This window comes from Colletotrichum jinshuiense, chromosome 4 (assembly GCF_051148585.1).
Source record: "Colletotrichum jinshuiense chromosome 4, complete sequence".
In the NCBI taxonomy this organism is placed as follows: Eukaryota; Fungi; Ascomycota; class Sordariomycetes; order Glomerellales; family Glomerellaceae; genus Colletotrichum; species Colletotrichum jinshuiense.
This window is the reverse complement of record NC_139311.1, coordinates 4,594,364-4,617,262: the sequence shown is the minus strand read 5'-3', so window position 1 is coordinate 4,617,262 and position 22,899 is coordinate 4,594,364. Positions and strand designations below refer to the sequence as shown.

Sequence of the window (22,899 nt, the reverse complement as noted above, 5' to 3'; positions counted from 1 at the left end):
TAGGAGGCGAAATCAAGGGTTTCAAGACGAGGAAAATAAGGTGTCCCGTGAGCGCCATCCCACGGGGTTAAGCATCATCTTATTCTTGCATGTTCAATGCCGATGCTCGATACATAACCGTGGCTGTCTCCCTGCTAGTCTTCAGTTTGATGTGAATTTCTGAGTGAACCTGTTTCGTTTCGCATATCGCTTGTTCTGGTTAAACGAGCTATCTTCATCGTGTGTCATGGTTACTTGGAGATTCTCAGGAGGCCTGGCCCTCGTGGCCAGCCTGTTAGTCTTGTCACGGGCTGCCGACGCTGCAATTCTCCCACGACAAAGCGATAAACCCCTTCAGCCCTGGGTGACGGTCGATGCCACCGGTGCTTCCGTGACCGTCACCCCCACCGTCAACGATGGGAAGACAACGTCCGCTTTCCCAGGCAGTACAACCCTGCCGACGGCAGACGCCAGCGGCGCCGGCAGCTTCCTCCTGTGCAACAAGGAAGCGGGGTCCGGCGGCCTCGATCAACCCTTCTGCTCGCCGTGGTTGAACAGCGAGATTGAGGGTGGAAAGACATACTGGGGTGAGCACCTGTTCTTGCAGACGACGACTTGACGTCAACGGCCGCTAACAGTGCCCTAGTCACCTGGGATGCCGACCTCTTCCCTTCGCCGCTCACCGTGGTCCAGGTCCAGGGTGATTACGGTGCCACCGACTACATTGAACCTGGACATGGCTTCAGTTCCCAAATGATGCCGGCCTCCCAGGGACACTTCGCCTGGGCCGCCGTGGGTTACGAGATGGCCCCCGGCGATGCGCTGGAGGTCCAGCTCGCCCTGGCCGTCCCGGCGACAAACGGATCCATCACCGGCCGGCACCTCGGCCCAAAGGTGCGCATCGTCGGCCTGGGGTCGCTTGGAAGCCGTCGGGGACCCAACGTCTTTGGCATCGTCCTGCCCATCGTTTTCGGCGTGCTGGCGCTCGTCGGCATCGCCTGGTTCGTGTGGTGGTACGGCCGCAAAAAGGGCATGTTCGCGTCCCCGGGCCAGGGCTATGGGATCGGCAAGAGCCGCGGCCAGAGGGCTGCTGATGTGAAGATCGGGCTCGGGGACACCGCGTTCTCGTCTCCTGACCGCGGCGTTGAGATGATGCCGCCGCCGCCGGCACCGCCAAGGCCTCCCCCGCCATCTGGAGAGAATGCCTTTCGTCAAGAGCTGAGCAGGCAGGAGAGGAACTACAAAGCCCAGGGCATGTTGTGAAAGACATTGTGCTTGGCTCAAGGGTGATGATGTGTAAAATCTAAACTTTCATTCGTTTTGCACTGGTTGTAATTAATAATATTGCTGTGCTGGGAATTATTTCAACATAATATAATACATCTAATTATGACAAAGAAATCATTTAAAGGAAACGAAAACAATGCAACATATGTTTTTGACCCTCTAGACTCCTAACACATGTCACAAAACGCAAGAATCTCAAAAAAGACCCAAGCCCCATGCGATGGATAGCTCGGAGTATAGCCTGGACATTACGGCTCACCATCACATCTCATCACTCACATTCAGGAAGGAAGATATAACTACAACTAAACATATGCAGACTGTAGCAGTGACAACAGCGGTTTCAAACTCGACTGTAAGAATAAACATTATATTGCAGAAACATATACAGTATACAAGAATTCCGCAGACGCCGCAAGAGCAACGCTGAGGGAAAGCAAGTGGCCAACCAGCCATCATTCATCACGAGGCCGGGCCGTCTCTTGAACCTCCGTACGGCTCGGTGGATTCGCTCCGGGAAAAAGATGTGTGGAGACCGAACCTGCTGGCGGCCAAAAGAGGACAAGCGCCGCTTCAACGAACAAGGTGGGGCACTTCATGAATGTCCCCAGTCAAGCGAGAAAATCCATCAGCGCACGTACCACCACATCGCCCAAAATCCAGGGCTTGCAAACCCCAATCACTCGGCCCGCCCACCGCAATCTCAATTGGACCGTTTCGAGGTGTGTCTCGCGAACATTTTCTTGACTTTCCCGACCCCGTCCGCTCGAGCAACAACTAACCCCGACCATCGCCAGTCAAAACCACCAAACAACAGCCAAAATGTCCGGCCCCGCGTTGAACAAGATCGCCCCCAACAGCCCTTCGCGGCAAACCCCCTCCGAGCTCGAGCAGAGCATCGCCCAGGCCCTGTACGACCTCGAGAGCAACACCGCCGACCTCAAGGTCGCCCTCCGCCCTCTGCAGTTCGTCTCTGCCCGCGAGGTGAGAACTACCTGAAAAGATTTCCATGCGATGGAAACAATACAAAACCCCAAAGTCCTCGGGTGGACACAATGAAACCTTTCCGGAAAAAATCAATCCTGTTCCTGCCGTCACGGTTCAGCAAAGCCACACAAAACGCCCATCGACGAGCGCAGAGCGATAAAAACACCCGGACTTCTTTCTCCCCGATTGAAATACATCAGGGAGGAGGCGGAGAAGGGGCCGATTATCGTGCTGCCCGAGTCTGGATGTATTTTTATTTGTCTTGCTGTCATCCGGCTGCCGTGGCGGCGGAGATTTGAACGCTGAAAAGAATGATAATCTCTCAGGAACAGGACGGGAAGCGGTCCAAGGCATCGTCCTGGAGCTCGCATGCTGACTTGTGATCTTTCTACAGATCGAGGTCGGCCACGGCAAGAAGGCTGTTGTCATCTTTGTCCCCGTTCCTTCCCTGCAGGGCTTCCACCGCGTCCAGCAGCGGTAAGTTTTTTGAAACCCTCGCCTTGCCTGTCCATCACATACTCATGGTTTCCCCCCCCCAACAGCCTCACCCGTGAGCTCGAGAAGAAGTTCTCTGACCGCCACGTCCTGATCCTGGCTTCCCGCCGCATCTTGCCCCGCCCCAAGCGCTCTGCCCGCTCCCGCAACAACCAGACCCAGAAGCGCCCCCGCTCCCGCACTCTTACCGCCGTCCACGACGCCATCCTCACCGACCTCGTCTACCCCGTCGAGATCGTCGGCAAGCGCCTCCGCACCAAGGAGGACGGCTCCAAGCTCCTCAAGGTCGTTCTCGACGAGAAGGAACGCGGCGGTGTTGACTACCGCCTCGACACCTACTCCGAGGTCTACCGCCGCCTCACCGGCCGCGGTGTCACCTTCGAGTTCCCCCAGAGCGGCGCCACTGAGTACTAGACTGCCTTTTATTGTTCGAGGCTTGTTTGGTGACTTTCAACTACAAAAAAGGGGAATTATGGTCGGTCAATGATGGTTTTGGCATTTGGTCTGCTGCGATGAAGGCATGGCAATGACTGGTTGGTCAAAAGGGTCTGGCGTCTAAAGGATGTAGCTTGGGCGATTCAATTACAGGCTGCCCCAAAAATGCATATACCACAAACTTGACCGTGTCCTCCTCATTACCACCCTGGTTCTCGATGATCGTGTGTGATTTATGTGAATTGAAATGTTTCTGGGTATCAAGGTTTTTTCTTTTAAATCCGTGCTAGAGACACGGAGAGTCCACGTGTGGAAGAGTCTTCCTAACTTTGGCTGATGCGTCCCACGCCGAGGACGCACCAGTATGCCAGCTCCCTCTTCTCCCTGGCCTCCTTCTCCCTGCTCTGCGCCGCGCCCACATCGTGCTGGGCTTCCGTCTCCCACTCGATGCGCACAAACATGGGTATTTCCAGCACGTCCTCGTCCTCCCGCAGCGCGCCGCTGTCTGCGCCTGGCTCGCCCGGCTCCAGCTTCAGGAGAGCCGGCACGACCTCGAGCACGATGCTCACCCAGTTGCGGCCGCGATCGTAAATCTTGCCCACCTCGGCCTGCTGCATGCCGCCCTCCTCGCCCCTCCTGCGCTCCTTCTCGCCGTCGTCCTTGAGTGCATCATCCCACATGTCCGTGTTGGCGTCGATCTCAAACTGCGGGCACAGCACCGTCACGGTGCTAGCGAAACGGCCCGGTGTGCTCGACGGGGTGGCCAGGGACACCTTGACCGTCTCAAAGATGGGATTCTTGAAGGTCAAAAGGTACTGCACAGGCTTCAGTGGCGTAAGCCACAGTTCTTGGGGTATCGGCGGGCGGGCGGTGGAGGGGATGTTTTGCGCCTCCGAGTTCAACGGTCGGATGGTGATGGTGGGGATGTAGCTGCCGGCTACGAGGCGGATGCGGAACCGGGTGTTGGATATCTTTGCCTCTGGCTTGCTGATGATGTGCCTACAGACAGAACACCGCTTGGAGCGCTTGGTCCTGAGAAGGTAGGGGACGGGCCGCAGGTCGTCCCTGAACCGCACGGCATCTTGCTGTCGCGAGTTCTGGGCAATGGTGGTCGTGTCGTCGAGGGGAGTCTGTTTGAGTTTCTCGATGGCCTCCCACTCATCCAAGTCGGTGGCCTTCAGGCCCTCGTCGGGACTGACGGCCTCCCGCATAATCTGGACCTTGCCGCGCGACTGCTTGAGTCCATAGTTGTTTCCGGAGTAGAGGCTCATGATGCGGGACAAGGAGCTGGGCGAGTTGAGACCAAGGTCGCCCAGTGACGATAGGCCGCCGGCAGAGGGGTTTGAGTTGGCCAGCTGATTCTGGTAGAAGGATTTCAGCTGCGCAAACTGCAATTCAGCGTCCATATCCTCCGCCTTCAACGTGTAGCTCCCGCCACTCTCCTTTTTCCTCTCCTTGTGCTCCTTGGGGGTCAGCTTGGGCTGGCCGCCATTTTGCAGCTTGGCAAGCTGGCCATGGATGCCATTGGGCCTGTCGAACTTGATGCCAATCTCGGTCGAGCTCCAGTTGCAGTAGGAGCAGCTCAGCACGTAAGGGCCGCCCTGAGGCGCCGAGGTGTCGGTGGTGAGCAGGCCGCTCTCTGGGGGAGCGTCGAGGCTGGTAACCGCGAGGGGGCCGACGCAAACGGGGCATTGAAAGCAACTGCGAGTGCACCTGCATTCCCGTTAGCAAGACAGAGTCGGTTCCGGGGGGAAGGTTTCGCGCATACCGGTTGCCCTCGCTTTTTAGGTTACTGCTAGGAACCTCAAACAAGCAATTGGGACAATAGTAGGTGACAATCTCCTCGTTGACACACCGCGGGCATCTGATTTGGTGGCAGTCCTCGCAGTACATCAGATGTTCCAGGGGGTACAGGCTGAAGTTTGCGCGCGGGGCGCGAGGGTCGAAGGTTCGCTCATCGTCTTCTGGGCTGCCCGGCGTCGACGAACCGTCGTCGCTCGACTGCGTCTCGGAGCAGGGGCACCGGATGTAGGTGTAGGGGGTCAGAGGCGCCATTATTGTGCCGACATAGTGTAGACGAGCTTGGTTCCGGAGACTGAGCGGTTTGGATTGGGGAAAGAGGCGACTGTGCAGCGCAGAGGAGCTCGAGGACCGCGTTTGAGAATCTGCAAAGAGCTGTCTCTCAGACGCGACAGTGCTTCTCGCATATCGGAGGATGGCGGGCTGTCGAGGCCGGGCGGGGGCCGATTATAGAAGACGGGCCTACCTTGATCCACTCCCCAAACCTACCTACCTAATGTATTGACTAGATGCTTTACCAGAGGACCCGTCTTATGTAAGCGGCCCGGGATTCTTACCCTCCCCATATCGGCCGGGTCTCACCACTCACTCACCCGCACGGAAGGTGCATCTGTTTTTCGAACCGTCGTTAATCTGCCATCAAGCGCCTGCCGCTACGATCGAAGCACGAGCAATTCGTCTTGTGATTGAAAATAATTCCAAAACGGACGGACGGTATTGATCAACGGGTCTCCTGGTTGTCAAACACACACAAGACCGAAGACCGGCTCTTGTCAATCCACCGCCGGCTTCTCACCAAGAATGTCCCGAATAAGTTGCTACGGGCGCCAACATCTACCGTCTCCTTCAAGGGCCTCGACGATGTGCCTCGGTGTCGCCGACTAACCATAATAATGGCTGTCCTTATTTTCCGCACCAGTCATGGGCTTGTCTCCCAACCTTCTCTTCTGCCGTCCGCCATGTCGCCCGCCAGGCTTGTTTGGCGGACCTTATCTCGTCGACGGTTTCTTTTTGCTGTACAATAGGTTCCACCGGGCTGGGCTCATCCTTCAGCTTGGACGCTTTCGTAGCGGGCCCGCGCGGCACTAGTCAATGCGGTCCAGACTTTGTCATGGGTGCGGCAGAACGCTTCGGGCCAACGCCGTTCTAAGTTGTGCAAGCCTCCCGAAGCGAACGAGAACTGAGGCCTTGTCTCTAACCGTGTCTCTCCCGCTACGGCAGCCAGTCTTTCCTTTTTCTTTGTGCCTCGAGGCGGCAAGCCAGATTCCGGAGGGAGGCTGGCACCCGTGGGAAAAATGGCAGCACTGTGAGGGCTGTTGGCCAATGCACAACACCTGCTCTTCCCCATGGTGCCGGTATTTTTTTTTTTTTTTTTTTGCAAACCAGGGACCGTCAATGCGTTGATTCCGCCTGGGCTTTGTCGCTCATATGGCTCGCTGAGCGTTTACGCCAGCGTTTTGGCTTTCTCAATGCGTGTGATTTCGTCGCATAAGGCCGCTGATGAGCTTCGCCGGTCGTAGGCACTCAGAAATGCCAAGCCGGGAAATATCTATCTGAAGTTGTGCGTATGACGCGGAGACTAGCCCTCATACTGGCCCCGACGACGGGTATTCACCTCGGCCGACGGCATGAAGCCATGAGATCGAAACACACACTCATCGTCCCATTACATCGGATGTTCGTCTTCGGCCACCCTGGGTTGGTAAGCCTCACCACCCAGTTCCTGATGAAAGCTGTGCTGGAAGAGTACTGTTCTCGAGATAGGCCTGGACAGTTGGCTTGCTATCTTTTCAGGTCTTGTGCGGCTGACGTTACTTCGAACTTCTGACGTCCTAGTCAGCAGACGTATATGCCGAATGGTCCAATAGTCTAAAGTCGAGAGGGCGACTAAGCCAGGACGAAGACGGCCGACTACCTATCCACACCCCTCCGAATGCAACTGGGACCGTTACAGGAATTTTGGGCGGCTCACAAGTCAACCTATGACTCCGATGAACCAGCAGACATGACTGATCCCAACACACCCAAGAGAGAGGGTTCCTTCTGTCGCCAAATTCGGAAAGACATTGCTCATTCCAGCAGGCGGGGGACTCGCCGTGGCCAATCAGCAAGCTCAATCGGCGATGCAAGCTAGCGGCGAAGAATGTATCGAGGACGGCGATCCCCCATGTCACGCCTCCGGACTGTGTGCTTGCGACGTGCAGCAGGGGGCGAGTAGGGACGCATTGCATCAACACGGCTTGCTAGGGCAAACCCCGCGGTCCCAGAGGAGGGGACACGCTGATGCCGAGCGAGTGTGTTTGGCATTCAGCAAACCACAGCATTTGCAGCGCCCTTCAACGTCGCCTTGCATTTCGTCAAAATAGTGCTGCATGTAGATTCGCAGTATCTGTCTGAGGGCTTCACAAACCATCTGTCGCCACCGGAAGGCAGAAGCAGAAGCACCTGTGCTACTCATTTGGGGCACCTCAGCTCACGGACGATGAGCCAGCAGGAGCACAGTCATGAGCTGAAGCTGCAGCAAGCCTTGCAGAAACAGGTCTATTGGAAATCCAATATATCGAACCCGAAAAAAAAAGTATGCCGGTGCACCCCCAGCTTGGAGACCAGGACAGGGTCACAACTGAGGGGTTCGTCCATTCCCTCCGTGGCGGCTCGGCCCAAAACATGGCTTGGAGCTCCCCTTGTCTCTCCCGCCGCGTCACTAGACAGCTCGGACCATGGGCAAAGTGACTAGTCCTATCAGGCAAGACGCAGGTGCTTAGCCAGTTCCGAAACTCGGGTTGGGCTGAACTGATCTGGGACAAGTGAATAAAGCCATTCCTCCGCCCTCTCGGTGTCGTTGGCTAAGGTTTTCGGCGTCCACTATCCCCACCCAACCGGATCTCACTTGCACGGCTGGGCATGCTGTTTTCGACAAGATCGTGGATAAATCACGACTCGATATCGCCATTCAACCCCACGGGCGTGCTGGTTATCGCGCTAGTTGAGCCAGTTGCTTTTGGAGATCGAGGCGGATCCGCCAGGGGTTGTTGGAAGTCTATTGCCGGTCCGGAACAAACTCCTGCTGTCATAGGCGCCATTTACTGCTGTTACGTCCCGAGCTGCGAAGGTCTGGCCGCATCCAGCCAGGCTGAAGTTTCTGCCAGATGTCCAGCCATCGCACATATCAACGACCCTATCCCCCCAGCCTGTCTCACGCGCCTGGTTCCGCTTCCACCATGATCCAACATCCTCAATCTCGTTTGTCTCTCCCTCCCTACGATACAATTTCGACTCATTCCCAAGACTGGACGTCGAAGAAGTTCGGAGTCGCCATGACGGGACGGGTGCCTCACAACGCAAAGGTGAAGAGATGGGATGGTGCGGCGAGGTCCTGCAGTGACTGGGACAATTTGAGGAGGGTGAGTTTTGGATCTTTCACTATTGAGCCTCCTCAGGCCGTGGATTATTTTCGAAATTGGTGTAGGTTTGCTAATACTGAAATTATCAGGATCCTGAATTATGGTTTCGGGGCGGAAACTGCCTCGTGCACTTATACGGCAGAGGCCAGTCGCGCAGAGGACCCGCGTTCAAGGTTCCTCTCGCAGCCTTGCTCGAGGCAAAATGCCATACCTTCGTCAAGAGATTTATGGCCAACGACATGCCCGAGTCGCCTCGGTCGTTTCATGACCAATTTGATGACCTGGACCAGTGGAATGAACTCAACCCCAATGAACAAATCGAAATCTACATTCCGGCGCCGCCAATGGCCGACAAGGAACAAGCTTTTGCGTACCACCTTGCGACACGTAATTTCTTCGCCTGGATCTTTCGCCGCTCAGTCGTTGGCGAACACCTTGGCTCCGCCCTCATTGGGCTCATGAACAGCATGTCAGAATTCCGGGGAAACGATCAGAATAACGTGCCGGAACTTATCTCTTACCTGGACGAGGAGGGCTATATGGACGTCAAGGGCCAACCACACCACGCGCTGGCCCTCTTGCACTTGTCCGAATTCTTCCAACTGAAAGATATGTACATTGATGCCTTCACTCACTGCGTTGGAATGGGCGAGGAGCTCTCCTATAGCCCCGAGTTTGAGGTACGTTGCATCGCACTCATGACTCTGTTCAACTGGCTCACAAATCCCCAGCATATTAGCTCAATCTCCAGGACCCTCATTCGAAGGGCGCGGATTGAAATGAATGAGCGGCTCAGTCGAACCGGCTTCATGCTGGAAACGTTCCTCGAAGATGAACTCTCAGAGACCAACCTCGGCCTTTCGACCGGAGGCCGTGCTCACATGGAGCGATTCCGGTCCTTCGTCCGGTCGTTTTACAAGAGGAAGCTGGGCCATTACCCGCCGCTCTCACCGAACTCGCGGAGCACAATATTTGAACCCAGGGTGCTCAGCACCATGAGCAAGGATTTCAAGGCTGTGTACGAATTGCTCGTCGACGAGGGGTTTACGTTGAGGGATAGCAGCCCGCCCCTCGCGCAGGGTGGCATCTGTGCTGTGCAAAGCGTGCACGATTTCGACCAGCGCTGCGGATTCCAATCTCTCCGACACCCACTGCCGCTGTTGCCCGAGACAACACCCGATGTGAGGTCTGCGCGCCGGAAGTCGCTCCCGTGGCTGGCGACCAACTCCGGGCGCGGGGACAAGCTCAAGCCCGACCAGCGGCTGGTGGCCCACAGTGCTCTAATCAAAGCGATGAACATGCAGAATTCGGAAATAGTCGACAATGACTTCGTCCGTGCCTACAGAAAGTTCGAGGAGGACTCCATCTCGCCGCTCATTCGCGTTGACAAGGCCGAGAAGATCAGTCTCGTCGACGCCCGAAAGGTGCGGTGGATTTTCATCTACGCCGTCCACCAGGTACTTCAGAGCTGCACGCGGTCCCCCCCCGAGGTCCGCGACCCGGTAGGCGCGGACTACCACCTCGCCATCTCGACCGAGAAGCTGCCGCCATGGAAGGAGGGGCGTAACCTGCGGACCCTGCTGCGAAGACAGACGGATGGCGAGACGCAATCTGGGCGGGCTCGGTCCGTGTCCGTGACGGACTGGGCATCAAGTTTCAAGGCGCCGCCGTCCGTCGCGTCGCCCACCATCGACATTCGACCAGACATCGACCACGTGGCCAAGTCGCGCCGCGATGAGTTGAGATCCCGTCGCCAGTCGACGTCGGACGGTACAGACGCCGGCACGTCAAAGAGTCGAAGCCGGAGCCTGTCCCGCAGCAGCCCCTTCCGGCGATCCCTCGGCTTCTTCCGCAAAACGGACGAGGAAATTCCACCGATGCCGCTGCCCAGGAAGGTGTCGTACTGCGAGATCGTGGTCCACGGCTACGGAAACGGCACCAATGCCGTGAAGAAGGAGGAAGTGCCGGATGTACCGCCCCTTCCGGAGGTGACCCCGAAGACAGCCACAGCCCCGCGGTCCTATTCCACGTCTTCCGAATCGAGCGGTGTCTCCGATGCTCAGTCGGCAGGCGGTCTCAGCTTCGCGACGGCGGACTCGACTGCGCCGCCAACGTCACCCGATGCGCGGAACAAGAGCTGGCCCAACCAGAACACACCAGTTTTGAGCCCCACGCCCCTGCATGGCCTCCGGCGCGTCAGGGATGTGCTGTCGTTTGCAAGTTCGACCTACCCGAGTGCGCCCGAGTCTTCGAACCGGCACAGCAGCGTCGTAGGTCGCGGCGGCGGCGGCAGCGGTGGGAACTATGCGAACGATTACGTGGAGCTGGTCAAGCAGCAGCAGGAGGAGTTCAACCGGGAGGAGATGGAGCCCATGCCGCTGCAGATCCGCAAGTCCTCAGTGCCGGTCAACTTCGGGTTGTCGACCCCGAGGATGTCCGGCGCGAAATCCGAATGGGAGCTGTTCATGGACATGAGCGAGTTCAAGATATAGATCGGGAACAGTCGCTTCGTCTTGTCGGAGCTCCGGTTCTTTGGCGCGTTCTTTTCATCATTTGGCGTGTTTTCTTCGACATGACGAGAGATAGATACCCTGTCGCACACTCTTTATAAATGGCCTCTGGATGGGCCATGACTGCAACGGGCGTTGGGAACAAAAAAGATGAAAGGGAAGGAGTTTTTGGGAAGAGCCCTGGATCGGCAGGGCAAAGCTTCACAATAATAATATTTCTGCGTATTACCGGGCGGACATTTAAATCAAATTAATCGTTCCTCCCTCCGAGCCGTTTCCATCAGTCGTGTGTGTGTGTGAACTAACACCCGTTTGTGCCTGGAACGGCCGCCGCGGGGATCCACTTCAATTTCAACGCGTTCCACTGCCGTTCTACAGGAACGCAACGCAACCCCCCGGCTTGAAAGGATGGGAAAACAACCGTTGCTGACCGGCTTTCGTGCCAGTTGCGGGCACTCTCCCATTCGCCCAACCGGCGCGGCCGTTGGCTGCTTACGGCGAATCCCTGCCATCCACGGTCCTGGTCGAGTCCACATTCTTTTGCCCACGAGGCTGGGAGGAGGGAGGGGAGAGGGGGGCCCGCCTCCGGCAGAGCTGCCGCCGTTGCCAGGGAGCCGTGCTGAACGGGCGCATGCGGGACCCTACCCCGCGATCCAGCAATGCTCCACGCGCCGCTGACATGGGGGGGCATCATCTTGGCTACATATATTACACATATGTCCGTTTTTTTCGTATTTCGGCCCGTGCCAGTCCTCTTGTCAATATTGCCTTTTTTCTTTGGTCTACCGTACGTTGCTACGACTCCAGCCGCCCGAGATTGCTCCGAAAGTGTCTTTCACTAGCTTCCACCCTTACCCACCCGAGATATGTACACGCGGTTCGCGAAGTCGCGTCGCCAACGCTCCGGTCATGATACTTAGTTTTACTGCCTTGGGGGCTTACTCGGTCTTGGTCGTCTTCGAGGCGAGGGCCAGCCCGTCGATGATTTCGCTTCCCATGGACACGACCATGTAGCCCGAGCCGAGGATCCAGGCGCCACTGTCCCCGACGAATTAGCACACGCGTTTACTTTTGCTCGTTGCTTTCTTTTCTCTTTTCTCTGCTTCTTCCTCCTCTTGTTCTTCGCGCTCTTTCTGGCGGCATCTTCTGGCACCGGGGGGGAGGGGGATGGCTTACTTGGGAATGATCCAGAGGAAAAGAAGGTCCAGGGCCGCGTTGTGGCCAATGTTGTCGAAGCCCGAGTAGTACTCGTTCGCCCCTGTCGCCAGATTAGCAAAAGCATCCCCGTGTGTGTCCCCGGTTTCCGCGCGCTTACAGTACAGCACCGTCTTGCTCAGCGTCATGACGGCGGCGCTGAAGCCCACGAGGATGGCCAGCGCGCCGGCGCGGCCGCCGACGACCTTCTTCGCGCCGGCCGGGCCCTCGACGGCGGTGCCGCGCGAGAAGTACAGCCACACGTAGGCGAGGTACATGAGGGTCTCGACGACGTTGAGCGTGCCCTGCGCCGAGGTGAAGCCGCTGTGCGCGTTGAAGGCCTTCCAGCCGTAGACGTGGTCGACCTCGCCGTAGAGCTTGTAGGGGACGTAGAGGGGCCAGTGAAGGTGGCCGCCGGGCATGGTCCAGGGGCGCAGGAGCACGTAGCCCGTGTCCCAGGTCACGAGCGGCAGCGACACGAGGAGCCAGAGGAGGGTCGTGGACGTCGGCGCGTGGGACCAGCCCTGCGGGGCGGACTTGTTGTCCCTTGCTACGGCCGCGGGGGCGGCGGCGACGGCGGCGACGGCGCGGGAGGGGGGAGAGGGGCTTGTCGGGGAGGTGTCGCGGCCGCTCGACAGGGCGCGGGAGGAGGCGCGGGTTGAGACCATGGTAGCGGGCGGAGGTGTTTGCGGGGGGCGGTTGTGGGCGCGATGAAGCCGTCGTGTGAAGTTGTTTGGGTGACGCGGACGCGATGTTTGGTGTTTCCGTTGGGGAGGAGGAGGAGGAGGGAGGGAGCTTCGAAAAGGCCAATTGGCCAAGAACAGGTAACAAACAACACCAGCGACAGGTGTTAATTAGCCTAGGTAGGGACCGCGGGATCCGAGCTGCTGCGACCTGGGGGGGGGCCGGCCGGTAGTGCTGGAACGAGCGAATGAGACTGGCACACCCCCGTCTGTCCCAAAAGTTTCTTTGGCCTCCTCGGCGCGGACCTTCGTGCCCCTGCCCGAAACGGTTCGCGTGTTGAGGGGTCCGATTAGTCATGCATTGCGGGGGAGGGGCACCGGCATTGAGGGCGTCGCGGGGTGTCGGGTCGTTGGCGCCCACGCTGAACGGTTCTCATGATGCTGGGGGCAGCTGGCGGAGCCGCACGCGAAATGTAAGTCGGGGATATTCCTTGGGCGAACGATTATATGCGGACTCACCATCAGCCCTACCGAGCCCAGCAAGACGGCGGAAGACTTGTTCGTGATTGCATGCTGTTCTCTTGGCACTGCGCATTAGAGAGGATGAGGATGCCCCCATCGTGACATATTTTTGTTTGAATTAATTCTGTACGTCAACGGCCGCGCTGTTGTGCTGGTTGCGTCTATACATGCATTGAATCTATGAACCAATCTATGCGAACGTTTAACATCCACGGCTTTTCCGCAGCTGAAAAGTCCCACACCACAGCTTCGTGTTCCTGCCCCAGGTCCCTCTAATGATGCCCTTGTCCGCGTCCAACTGGCCGCGGTAAAGCCATCCGAAGCTGTCGTACAGCTTGACGAACCAAACCACGCCGGCCGGATCGACAAAACCGCAGAACTGGAACGAGCCGACGACGTCTGTATTCTCATGAAAGAAGGCGGAAGGCCGGGCGCCGAGAGGAGGCTCCGCCGGGACGTCGATTGAGAACGGCTCCTCGTCGTTTTCTCTCCACGAGAGGTATTGGTAGTTCCCGGCCCACGAGCCCGATAGGGCCTTCCGAAAAGCCATGACGGTTAGGTTTGGAACCTGGTTCGGACTCATGGCCGCGGGGGGTTGCGCGCGACTGACATCGCCGGTGAAGCTGTCCATGTTGCTCCGGATGAATCTGGCGGACAACTTCCCGTGCAAAATGGCCAAGTCGATCGGTGTGGAGCCGATAATGTCCTCAACGGAACTGCTGGCCCCGTGCTCGATCAGAAGATCTGCGACCTCAGAGTGGATGTGTTTGGTTGCGTGATGGAGCGCTGTACGTCCGTTCATATCTGTGAAGTTGACTCCCGCGCGGTGTCGAAGTAACATCTCGACGATAGACAGGCGTCCCAAAACCGAGGCAACCTGCAGTGCTTCGCCGAGGACATGAGCGGGCAGAGAAGCACTTTCTGCAGCAAGGGCGTCGCTAACTCCTTGAATATCGCCATCGTATACCAGCATGACGAGACTGTTGTCATCGAGAGCCTGGGATGCCGTTAACCCCCTTGCCTGGGCGCCACCGCTATGAGTTTGGATCTGGAAGCAGCCGCGGCGCACCAGGAGCCTCAAGATGTCGGGGTCGGGATCGATGTCCCTGGCTGCAATATCGAAGAGGGAGTCTTGGGTGTCCTCCCATACACACTGCATCGACGCCCCCATTTCCAGCAGCCATTCCAACATGGCGAAGTTCCTCGTAGTGATGGCGACCAGTATTGGTGTAGCATTGGCCGTTGTCTTCTGGTCAAGATCTGCACCGTGTTGGAAGAGCAGCATCGCTATCGCCAGGTTGTTGTCGACGACGGCAATATGCAGCGGGGAGCTCACATGCTCATATGCGTTGGAGCCGGGGCACCCCGAGACTCTGGCGCCGGCGCCGATGAGAGTTTTGACGATCTCGAGGCTCCCGGAGGCCGTGGCAACCTCCAAAGGCGTCCACCCTTCCGTGTCCGCCATGTTCGGGTCCGCGCCCTTCTCCAGGAGCTTGCGCACCATCCTCGGCGATCCAACGGCGCGATTCAGCGCGATGGTCCCGTCTGGAAAGATTGCGTTCACTGAAACCCCGATGCTAAGCAGCAAGTCCACAAGACTGTTCTCCTCTCTCACAATGGCTACTTTCAAAGCAAGCTCGCCGACGCCCATGTAGCCGATCATCTCTGCCCCTCGCTGGGCCAGGACGAGGAGCACTCCCGCCCTTTCGTAAAAGCACGCCAAGGTCGTTGCCGTCCAGCAGTTGGCGACGACGTTGATGTCGGCCCCGTAGTCAAGTAGCTGCCGGACGATCTCCGCGCTGCCCCGTTTGGCTGCATGGTGCAACGCCGTCCACCCGGACTCGTCGGTCACCGCCACGTCAGCCCTGGCATCGAGCAGAATCCGGACAATCTGCGGAGTAGACATGGCCGCAGCAGCGATTATGGGCGCCCCAAACTCCCCTCCCGCCTGACAGATGTCGACGTGCCGGTTCAAGAGATGCTTCACCAAATCCTCGTGGTTTCGCGCGACTGCCGCCTGCAGCGGGCACCCGAACCGGCCGCCTAGGCTGTTGCAGTCGAGGCCCTGGTCCTCGAGCCATTTGACCACGTCGATGAGACCAAGGAGGGAAGCGAAATAGATGGGCGTCGGTACTTCCTGCAGAATGGCCTGGTCCGAGACCTGCGAAGCCGTCCTAGTCTTTGAAGGAGGTTCGCCTTCTGACGCAGTGTCACTAACACTCATGACGCCGAAATTCCAGTCGTACGTATCCGACTCCGTCAGCTCGGCCTCCATGAGTGGCGTCCACACCTTCCAGCTCGAGGTCGCCGGATCGAACGCCCTCTGTGTTCGATGCATGATGTCCTGCGACGGCGCCGGCTTCTCGTGGAAGCTGTGAAAGTACCACGCCCATGCGGCGTAGGACAGAAACGGGTACATGTGGGTGTCTTGAGGAATGTCCTCGAACATCCTCAGCGTCAGGTAGCGCAGGCAGATGTTGGAGAGGCGGACCTCCTCAACCATCGCGTCCGCCAGGCCGAGTTCGGCTGCCCATTGGTTGGTGGTGGACGTGGCGGACAGGTTGAACAGGTACTCCTTGACGGAAAAGTGAACGAAGTGCACCGTATGGTCGGCGAGGGGCGTATCCGACGAGCTCGCCCGCAGCTGAAGAAGGGATCCGCACCGCCCCAGGACCATTTCCTTCACATAGTCCTCGTCCACGAAGCCGTCATACCACGGGTCCGGCAGGTCATCTTCCGGGTACTCGTCGAGGTGCTCGTCCGAGACGACCAACGCCTCCGCCAGCTGTTTCACCTGGAGAGGGCGGACGGCGAAAAGGGTCCATCGCAGAATCATGACTGCCTTTTCCTTCTCTTCGGGCGGCATGCGGACAATCTTCTCGAGCTCCCGGGAGTATGCGTCGCTGATGCCCGAAGGCATCTCGTTGACCGTTCTGCTCAGCTGCTTGGCATTCTGGCCCGGCGAGATTTCCTGCTCCAGGAGCTTGATCCACAGAAACATGCCCTCGCTCCGCTCGGCCGCCTGGCTGGCGATCTCCTGCCGCAATGTCATCTTCTTCCTCGAGAGCTTCTTATTGATGACGAACTCCGAGAAGGAGCGCACGTCCTCGGTGGTGTCCTTGGCCGTGATCCCGTACTCCCGCCTGTCGATCTCCTGGGTCTCACCAGAGAATTCTTCTCCTAGGTATTCCCTGATGTCAGGAACATCTCTGCTGACAACCATTACGCGTGACTTGGTCTTTTTCAAACTTTTGAGCAGGTCGCATAGGAAGAGGCCCCTGGGGTCGTTGCGATGATAACGAGCTCCCGTGTCTATGTCGGTACATTCGTCGAAGCCGTCGATGACAAAAGTGCATCCCTCGATAGCCTCGCCAACAGCAACGAACAGCTCCCACAACCCGAGCTGCGTCAGGGTTTGCTCGTTGTTCCGTGCTTTGTAGACGGCATCCATCACCGACGCGACTCGCTCGTCTTGGTCGAGCACCTGCGCGAGCCAGGAGCGGAGGATGGCGTACGGGTCGCGCGTGAGCTGGTTGTCTGCCACGCAGAAAAAGTACGACAGGGAGGATTGGCCTTGCTGTTCGAGATACCGAATGATCCAAGCCGTCAGAAACGTCTTGCCGAACCCCGCAGGGCCGTGAAGCCACAAGAGCCGCGACCCGGGGCTTTTGCCCGAATGCCAGGCGCGGAACTCGGGCAGCTCCACCACCCACTCGCAGGTTCCCTCGTGATGGTACTGGAGGGCGGTCTCGTACGTGTTCTTGGTGTCTACGCCGCCGATCCAAGAGGACAGGCGCTTGCGCCGTTCCTCGCTCGACGCATGGGAGCTCTCGACGCTCTGCTTGATGCTCCTGACGATGTCGTCTAGTCTGACGCCAGTGACTTCGGCCTGCACCAGGCGTACGAGCTTGTACACCTCGTCTTCCTGCTTCTCGATGCGGAGGATTGGCTCGTCGACAGCCAGTTTGGAGGTGTTGATGGTGCTCTTGAGCACTCGTCCTGTCGACAGCGTCAGCGACTCGAAATCCCAGATATCGCATGGCGCCAACGTGCGGACATACTAAGAGTGCTTTGCCCATAATACCGGCTTGCGTGTGCCAAGAATCTCAAAGCGGACCCGTAGAGCTTCACGAGGGCGACAGACAACTGCCTCGTGAGATTCGAGGTCCGGATGAGAACCTTGGCCTCGAGCTCCGTGTACCTGGTGACGATGCCCGACACCGTCTCGATACCGTCAAGCATCGTGCCAAATGTCTGGCAGTCGTTGACAGCTGTCTGATGGCGATTTATGTGAGATACAGGCACCCATCACGCCAGAATGGAGGGGATCGGCTCTTCCGCCCGACTCACTTGAAGAAGCAACCTCACGCCCATCCAGGGGAGCGCGGCAACGCTGGGGTCGAACTGGACCGCCGCATCTCCCACCTGCTTGAACTTGTCGAGCCAGTCACACACCCGGTTCAGGGTGTCTCGCACAAGCACCTTCTCGCCCGAGGCGTTTGTGTAGAGCACCCATTGCTTCTTCTCGCAGTCCCTCTTCCTTTCTTCGACGGCCCTGACAACCTCAGAGGGCCGAGCTCGTGTCTCGCCGCGTTGTGGCCTGAGCTGTTTCTTGTCCTCGTCAGGCAGGGTCTCGAGGGCTTTCTCCCAGAGGCTGGGCAGCGCGGCCTGCATCTGACAATCGTTAGAGGGGCTCGAGAGACGGATAAAATGCCTCGCACATGGAGTATCCGCATCTACTCGCCTCTTTTGACCCGGAATCCATATGTTCTTATCTTGACGCAAACATAAATTCGCGGGGGCGGGGCCGCATCGCGGAAGACAGATCCACGATGTCCCAGGAAGAGGAGAGAGAGACCAGGCCCTAATTTGCCGATGTGACAGGCCTCGATATCCACCTGGGTAGATTCTCGGCTTCATGCAGCTGCTGAATCGGATCACGGTTGCGACACTTGCATATGCTGGGCCTCTCTGTATCCCCTCTCTGTCTCATCGGGCTAGGGCATGTAGAGCACCCAGCCAACAGGGGCTATCGTTGTGCAGTCACAGAGGGGAAAGCGCCGTTACTCACGCTTATAGACTATGCAGGGCAAAGGGAGTGCAAACTCCACTGGACGCAGCGACACCTTGAAAGCCAGGGTCGGGATTGAACCTTCCAAAGATTACTGGGCGTCGCCAGTTGAACCACGCATCGGCTGAATCGATCATGCACCGTTCCCAAGTTTCTCCATGAGACGCGGACGGCAGCGTGTGTTGTTGACGAGTTCGGCTTGGAGTCAATGCCAGATGCTACTGCATGAAAACCAAGAGGAATAAACGTAATGGTGGTGTCGAAGCGCGACGCGATGTAGTCGCCTCACCGTGTAGTTAATAGCTATATACAAATATTTGTGCTCTACCCTCCTTACAATGTTAGGGGTTCCAAGCGGGCTGGTTACGCCCCTGCAACAAACTTTTGGTACCGCCAGACCTATTTACTCCGACTACTCCGAGGCAATGAATGCAAAATGCTCGCTGCCATGCTTTGATCCGCCATCGTCATCATTCGAATCGTTCCAAAAATTCAAAAATGTCCAGAAAATGTATTTGGTAGAAGACATGCAAATAATAATAAAAGGCACGATCGCCAGTGAGCGCATGCCGATACCCCTAGAAGACGAAGACGGTGTCATCCATGTCCATTATAACTAGATTCGTCGTCTTCTTCACCGTTGTCGTGGACAAACGAGGTCCAGTCGATGTCAGCAAAATCCGCTGACTCGTCATGTGAGGCTGCGTCTTGATTTCCGAATTCGGAACCTCTTTGCCCAGCATCCTGTGAAGCTGACTGGGTTGATTGGGTGTCGGATTGGGCAGCTTGGGGGTATTGAGGCGTTGGGCCCATTCTGTTCGCGATGCCGTCGGGTATCATAGGCGGTTCTACCATGCGTGTCCGCTGGTGCTGGTGTACATTATTTGTCGCTGGAGGCCGCGGCTGGATACGATGGCCTGGGGGTTGCGCTGCCCAGGGACCAAACATGTTACGCGGGTGCCCAGGCGGAATCCGCTCTGCTATTTCTATCATCGAACCAATACCATAACCCTGTTGCTGGCGATATATGTGGTGGGAATTGGGATGCTGTGCCGCTGGAGCGGTGGGCACGTATGGGTTGGGCAAGGTATTAGTATTAACGTTAGGGAAGTACCCTAAAGAACCTGGATAGGCGTTGCCATTATGCCCTCTTCGTGGCATGGCGGTTGCATGCATACCTATCGCACTTTGTTGATGCCCATCTAGTGCGGAGGCAGCCCCAGGGGGATGCGGGACTCGAGCCGTTGTAATATTGCTCAGGGGATAAGGACTCCTTCGAGAGGCATCCTGGTGTGGCCCATGATGCAAAAACGCCTGCATGCCGGGAGGGACCGACTGCTGCTGCTGCTGCTGCGGCGGCGGCGGCGGCGGCGACGGCGGCGGCGGTACAGCGATGGCTTGGGGGCCTCGCGGCCGTATTCGGGGTGCTTCTTGGGGACCTCCTCCTCCGACGTTGTGACCGTTGAAAGGCCGCATCGGCTGGGCAGGCTCCAGATGATTCGTACCAGGAGTCATGTTGGACGGACTTTCTGAAGACGGCGGGGTCGAGGAGAAGGTCTCTTCAAAAACCCTCAAGACTGACTGTCTGTCAAATGTGCCGCTGTGTAGCAATCTATCTATGCCTTGGGAAAATCGGGACCTCCTGTCGTCCCTAACATCCGCTAGGAGGATACCTTCAATGTCATCAGTGTTCACAAATGGAGAATTTGGCCGCGGTACACCAGGAAACAGTATGTCCCACATGGCATACCACTTTGCTATGCTGTCGCCAACTGGTAGATCACCGAGCGCTCTCTCTTGATCTTCAGACATGGCGTCCGCGAAAGGGCACGGCCCAGGATTCTGATCGCAGCCTCTCGCAATGATGTGGGCGTTGTAAGTAACGCGGGCCTCAAATGATTCGTAGCATGTCGGGCAGTGAATGGGTTGGCGATGGGACCTGAGCAGGTGCGTTTTCACGTACCGCGGCGCCTGTTGCGAGTGGTGCAAGCAGACCATATGCCGGATTGGCCATCTCTTATAGAAGTGACAAGCAAAGTTTTGCCCCCCTAATTTGGTCTCCTTGCCTTTCGCCTGCTTCCCGCTAGGCCCGGGCCCGGTTCTTTCGGGCGACTCTTCGTCGTCGCCGGCGTTTTTGCCCCGTCCGGGTCTCCTCTTTTTGTTTGTGTTCGCACTATCGGCCGTCTCGGATATCGGGGTTGGTCTTTTGTTGGAGCCGTTACCGCAGGTTCGGATCGGGAGTGATAGGGGTTCGGACCAGTGGGCGGCCGGTGTATCATCGCTGCAGCGTGGCAGGTTCGGAGTTGTGATCAAGGCTCGAAGACGCACAGTGTTCAACGGTCGAAGAAGCGGATGACCTATGGGGTTGTGAAAATTCCTCCAAGTGGTGTCAACCCAGACAATGTTGCACGCAGCTATCCATCGACGCCGACGGCAGCCTTTTGGGTTGCCCAAGAGAATCAAAAGCCAAGACGGCCGGTGTACGAACGAATATTGGTAACTAAAGATGATGACAACGGGGGCGGGAATAATACACGGGTCTGTGCTCCGGACCAAAACGACGAGACGGTTGCTCAGTTCGAGGTTGTATAACCAGACCAACAGAATAAATAGCTGATGGATCGCGTCGATGGTTTTCAAGATTTCGTGCCAGGCCGATTTCAAATGAGTCTCGTCGAGTTCGGCCTTGAAAATGTGCTGAATAGCGCTCGAGTCTCCCAACTGCTCTGGAAGCTGTATTTGCGGCGACAAGGTAAACCCGTCGGGGTCAGGGGATGCGTCAGGGCTCCCTGGACTTGAGGGCGGCTCGCTCAAGTCGAGCTGTCCTCTGGCAAGCCCTCCGTCTTCAACAAAAAGCATTCCCGGCTTGTCGGCGACATTTTCCTTCTCGCCGTTTCGCGCCGGGGCTTCGCAATGTCGCAAATGGGAACAAGCCTCGGGGGCTGACTGGGCGTCCGGAATGAATTGTTCGTTGGAAGCGAGGAACGGCATCGTTGGTCGCAGCGATTGTTGATTTCGGTTGGTTGCAGCCATGGTGGCAGTCTTGGGGCTGCCGCCGCAAAACGTCTGCCAACCAGAAGCCAGGCCAATTACTTATGAGGCGATCCGACGACAATGAGCTCTATCCGTGTCATAAAGAGGCCGAGTTGTTGAATGGCTTTGTGAAGAGACATGATGAACAAATGGGAGGACCCAAGCATTAGTTTTCTGTCGGGCTATCCTCCTCGTCAGGCTGGAGGATAACGTATGCACTCAAGCGTTTACACATCAAAGGCATGCCCCGCGAACCATCTCGTTTTTGCCTCCCAGACTCCAAAGTGGTTGCCTTATCTTGCCTAACGACTAGACGTGCTACTTTTTCCATTTCCCTTCTATCCTTGATGAGGAGGCTTGCTAGGCTCTCCATTTCCCCGTGAGGGGAAGTTGTCTCGGGCGAGAGCCAGCATTTAACTGGCTGATTCTATGCTTCACCTTTGGTAGGCGTTTTCGAGGGGATTTTACACACAACAGTTTGCCAACGCAAGTGACCAGGAACCGAAGTTATCAGTTAAGCAATAATATACGGGGAAGGGGGCACTTGAGCTTTTGCGTCGGCGCGAGAGCTGGTTTTACCCGCATATCTGGATAACCTGCAAACCACCGCTGAGTATCGAGCAGCTGCTCAGCCCCTCGGGTGTGTCGCCATGCAAACGCTACTGCCCCTCCCATAGCCAGGCAGCAGGAATTTGGAGTCTAGAAAGTACATGCCGCCTTACTCTCGTTCGCAAGGTGGGTTGGACTCTGATCCCCCCCCGCCAGCTCTCGCCAACCGGGCCTTCAAGGCCCGACATCGTCATTCCGCGCAGTTGCGCGCGCGAGCTTGCGCCGCCCGCCCCTCACACAAAACTTGGCGCCGCGCAACTGCGCGTCCTCAAGTTGTAAAGCTTGCGCGCAGATTAGTAGCGGCACGCCCCCCAGGCGTGCGACTTGTAACCCCAATTGACGCTGCTGCAAGCTGCTAGTTATCAACAAAACCCACACCAAAGGGGATGGCGATGTATCGCAAACCGTTCAGGATATCAATTTGCTCAGCGCGCAATGTTGCGAATGGCGTGTCGAAAGACGTGCGAAAGGAAGAAGCAAATGACGACTGAAGGCGAATTTGTTCGTGGGAGACGGTGTAGAGTTGATATAATACGAATGGGCTCTTCATAAGTGAAATGCATACAGAACGGTCTGCAAACAACCCATCAAGCTTTGATATCTAGCCAAAGCATTTCGATGAAAAGCGAACCGGAGGGAGAAGTTGATAAAATGCCCACCCAATACTCATCAAGCACCGGTCGGACGGGCGGCACGGTGTAGGTCACAACGTCATCAATGCATTCCTAGGGTACCGGGTACTGTGTCTAATATCCCTGCAGATCCGGGGCGGATGCCCAAGCTACAAGAACTACACGCCTCAAATCCTGGATGGGGGAACAACCATCAATACAAGATCGCATGCTCACCAATGCAAGCAACAGGGATAGGAAATCATCCATGCGCGATGC

At 57.2% G+C, this 22,899-nt stretch overlaps 7 protein-coding genes across 7 annotated transcripts; 3 read left to right on the top strand and 4 right to left on the bottom strand.

The window, feature by feature from the left end:
- Positions 1 to 226: 226 nt before the first annotated feature.
- On the top strand, positions 227 to 1,242 carry EsH8_IV_001147 (DUF4448 domain-containing protein; the record flags this gene model as incomplete). Its single annotated transcript, XM_083266037.1, has 2 exons — positions 227 to 566; positions 626 to 1,242. The coding sequence occupies 2 exons, from the start codon at positions 227 to 229 to the stop codon at positions 1,240 to 1,242; spliced, it is 957 nt and encodes a 318-aa protein (XP_083124932.1).
- An 846-nt stretch (positions 1,243 to 2,088) lies between these two features.
- On the top strand, positions 2,089 to 3,162 carry EsH8_IV_001146 (40S ribosomal protein eS7; the record flags this gene model as incomplete). The annotated part of the gene is made up of 3 exons (XM_083266036.1): positions 2,089 to 2,250; positions 2,648 to 2,730; positions 2,796 to 3,162. The coding sequence occupies 3 exons, from the start codon at positions 2,089 to 2,091 to the stop codon at positions 3,160 to 3,162; spliced, it is 612 nt and encodes a 203-aa protein (XP_083124931.1).
- A 344-nt stretch (positions 3,163 to 3,506) lies between these two features.
- EsH8_IV_001145 (dynactin subunit 4) lies at positions 3,507 to 5,238 on the bottom strand (the record flags this gene model as incomplete). Its single annotated transcript, XM_083266035.1, has 2 exons — positions 3,507 to 4,896; positions 4,952 to 5,238. The coding sequence occupies 2 exons, from the start codon at positions 5,236 to 5,238 to the stop codon at positions 3,507 to 3,509; spliced, it is 1,677 nt and encodes a 558-aa protein (XP_083124930.1).
- Positions 5,239 to 8,204: 2,966 nt separating this feature from the next.
- On the top strand, positions 8,205 to 10,879 carry EsH8_IV_001144 (uncharacterized protein; the record flags this gene model as incomplete). Its single annotated transcript, XM_083266034.1, has 3 exons — positions 8,205 to 8,387; positions 8,477 to 9,067; positions 9,119 to 10,879. 3 exons carry the CDS (start codon positions 8,205 to 8,207, stop codon positions 10,877 to 10,879), a joined length of 2,535 nt encoding a protein of 844 aa, XP_083124929.1.
- Positions 10,880 to 11,835: 956 nt separating this feature from the next.
- Positions 11,836 to 12,759, bottom strand: EsH8_IV_001143 (uncharacterized protein; the record flags this gene model as incomplete). The annotated part of the gene is made up of 3 exons (XM_083266033.1): positions 11,836 to 11,935; positions 12,074 to 12,155; positions 12,213 to 12,759. The coding sequence occupies 3 exons, from the start codon at positions 12,757 to 12,759 to the stop codon at positions 11,836 to 11,838; spliced, it is 729 nt and encodes a 242-aa protein (XP_083124928.1).
- A 739-nt stretch (positions 12,760 to 13,498) lies between these two features.
- EsH8_IV_001142 (uncharacterized protein) lies at positions 13,499 to 17,970 on the bottom strand (the record flags this gene model as incomplete). The annotated part of the gene is made up of 3 exons (XM_083266032.1): positions 13,499 to 17,295; positions 17,358 to 17,571; positions 17,647 to 17,970. The coding sequence occupies 3 exons, from the start codon at positions 17,968 to 17,970 to the stop codon at positions 13,499 to 13,501; spliced, it is 4,335 nt and encodes a 1,444-aa protein (XP_083124927.1).
- Positions 17,971 to 18,964: 994 nt separating this feature from the next.
- Positions 18,965 to 21,400, bottom strand: EsH8_IV_001141 (uncharacterized protein; the record flags this gene model as incomplete). The annotated part of the gene is made up of 1 exon (XM_083266031.1): positions 18,965 to 21,400. One exon carries the CDS (start codon positions 21,398 to 21,400, stop codon positions 18,965 to 18,967), a length of 2,436 nt encoding a protein of 811 aa, XP_083124926.1.
- Positions 21,401 to 22,899: the final 1,499 nt, after the last annotated feature.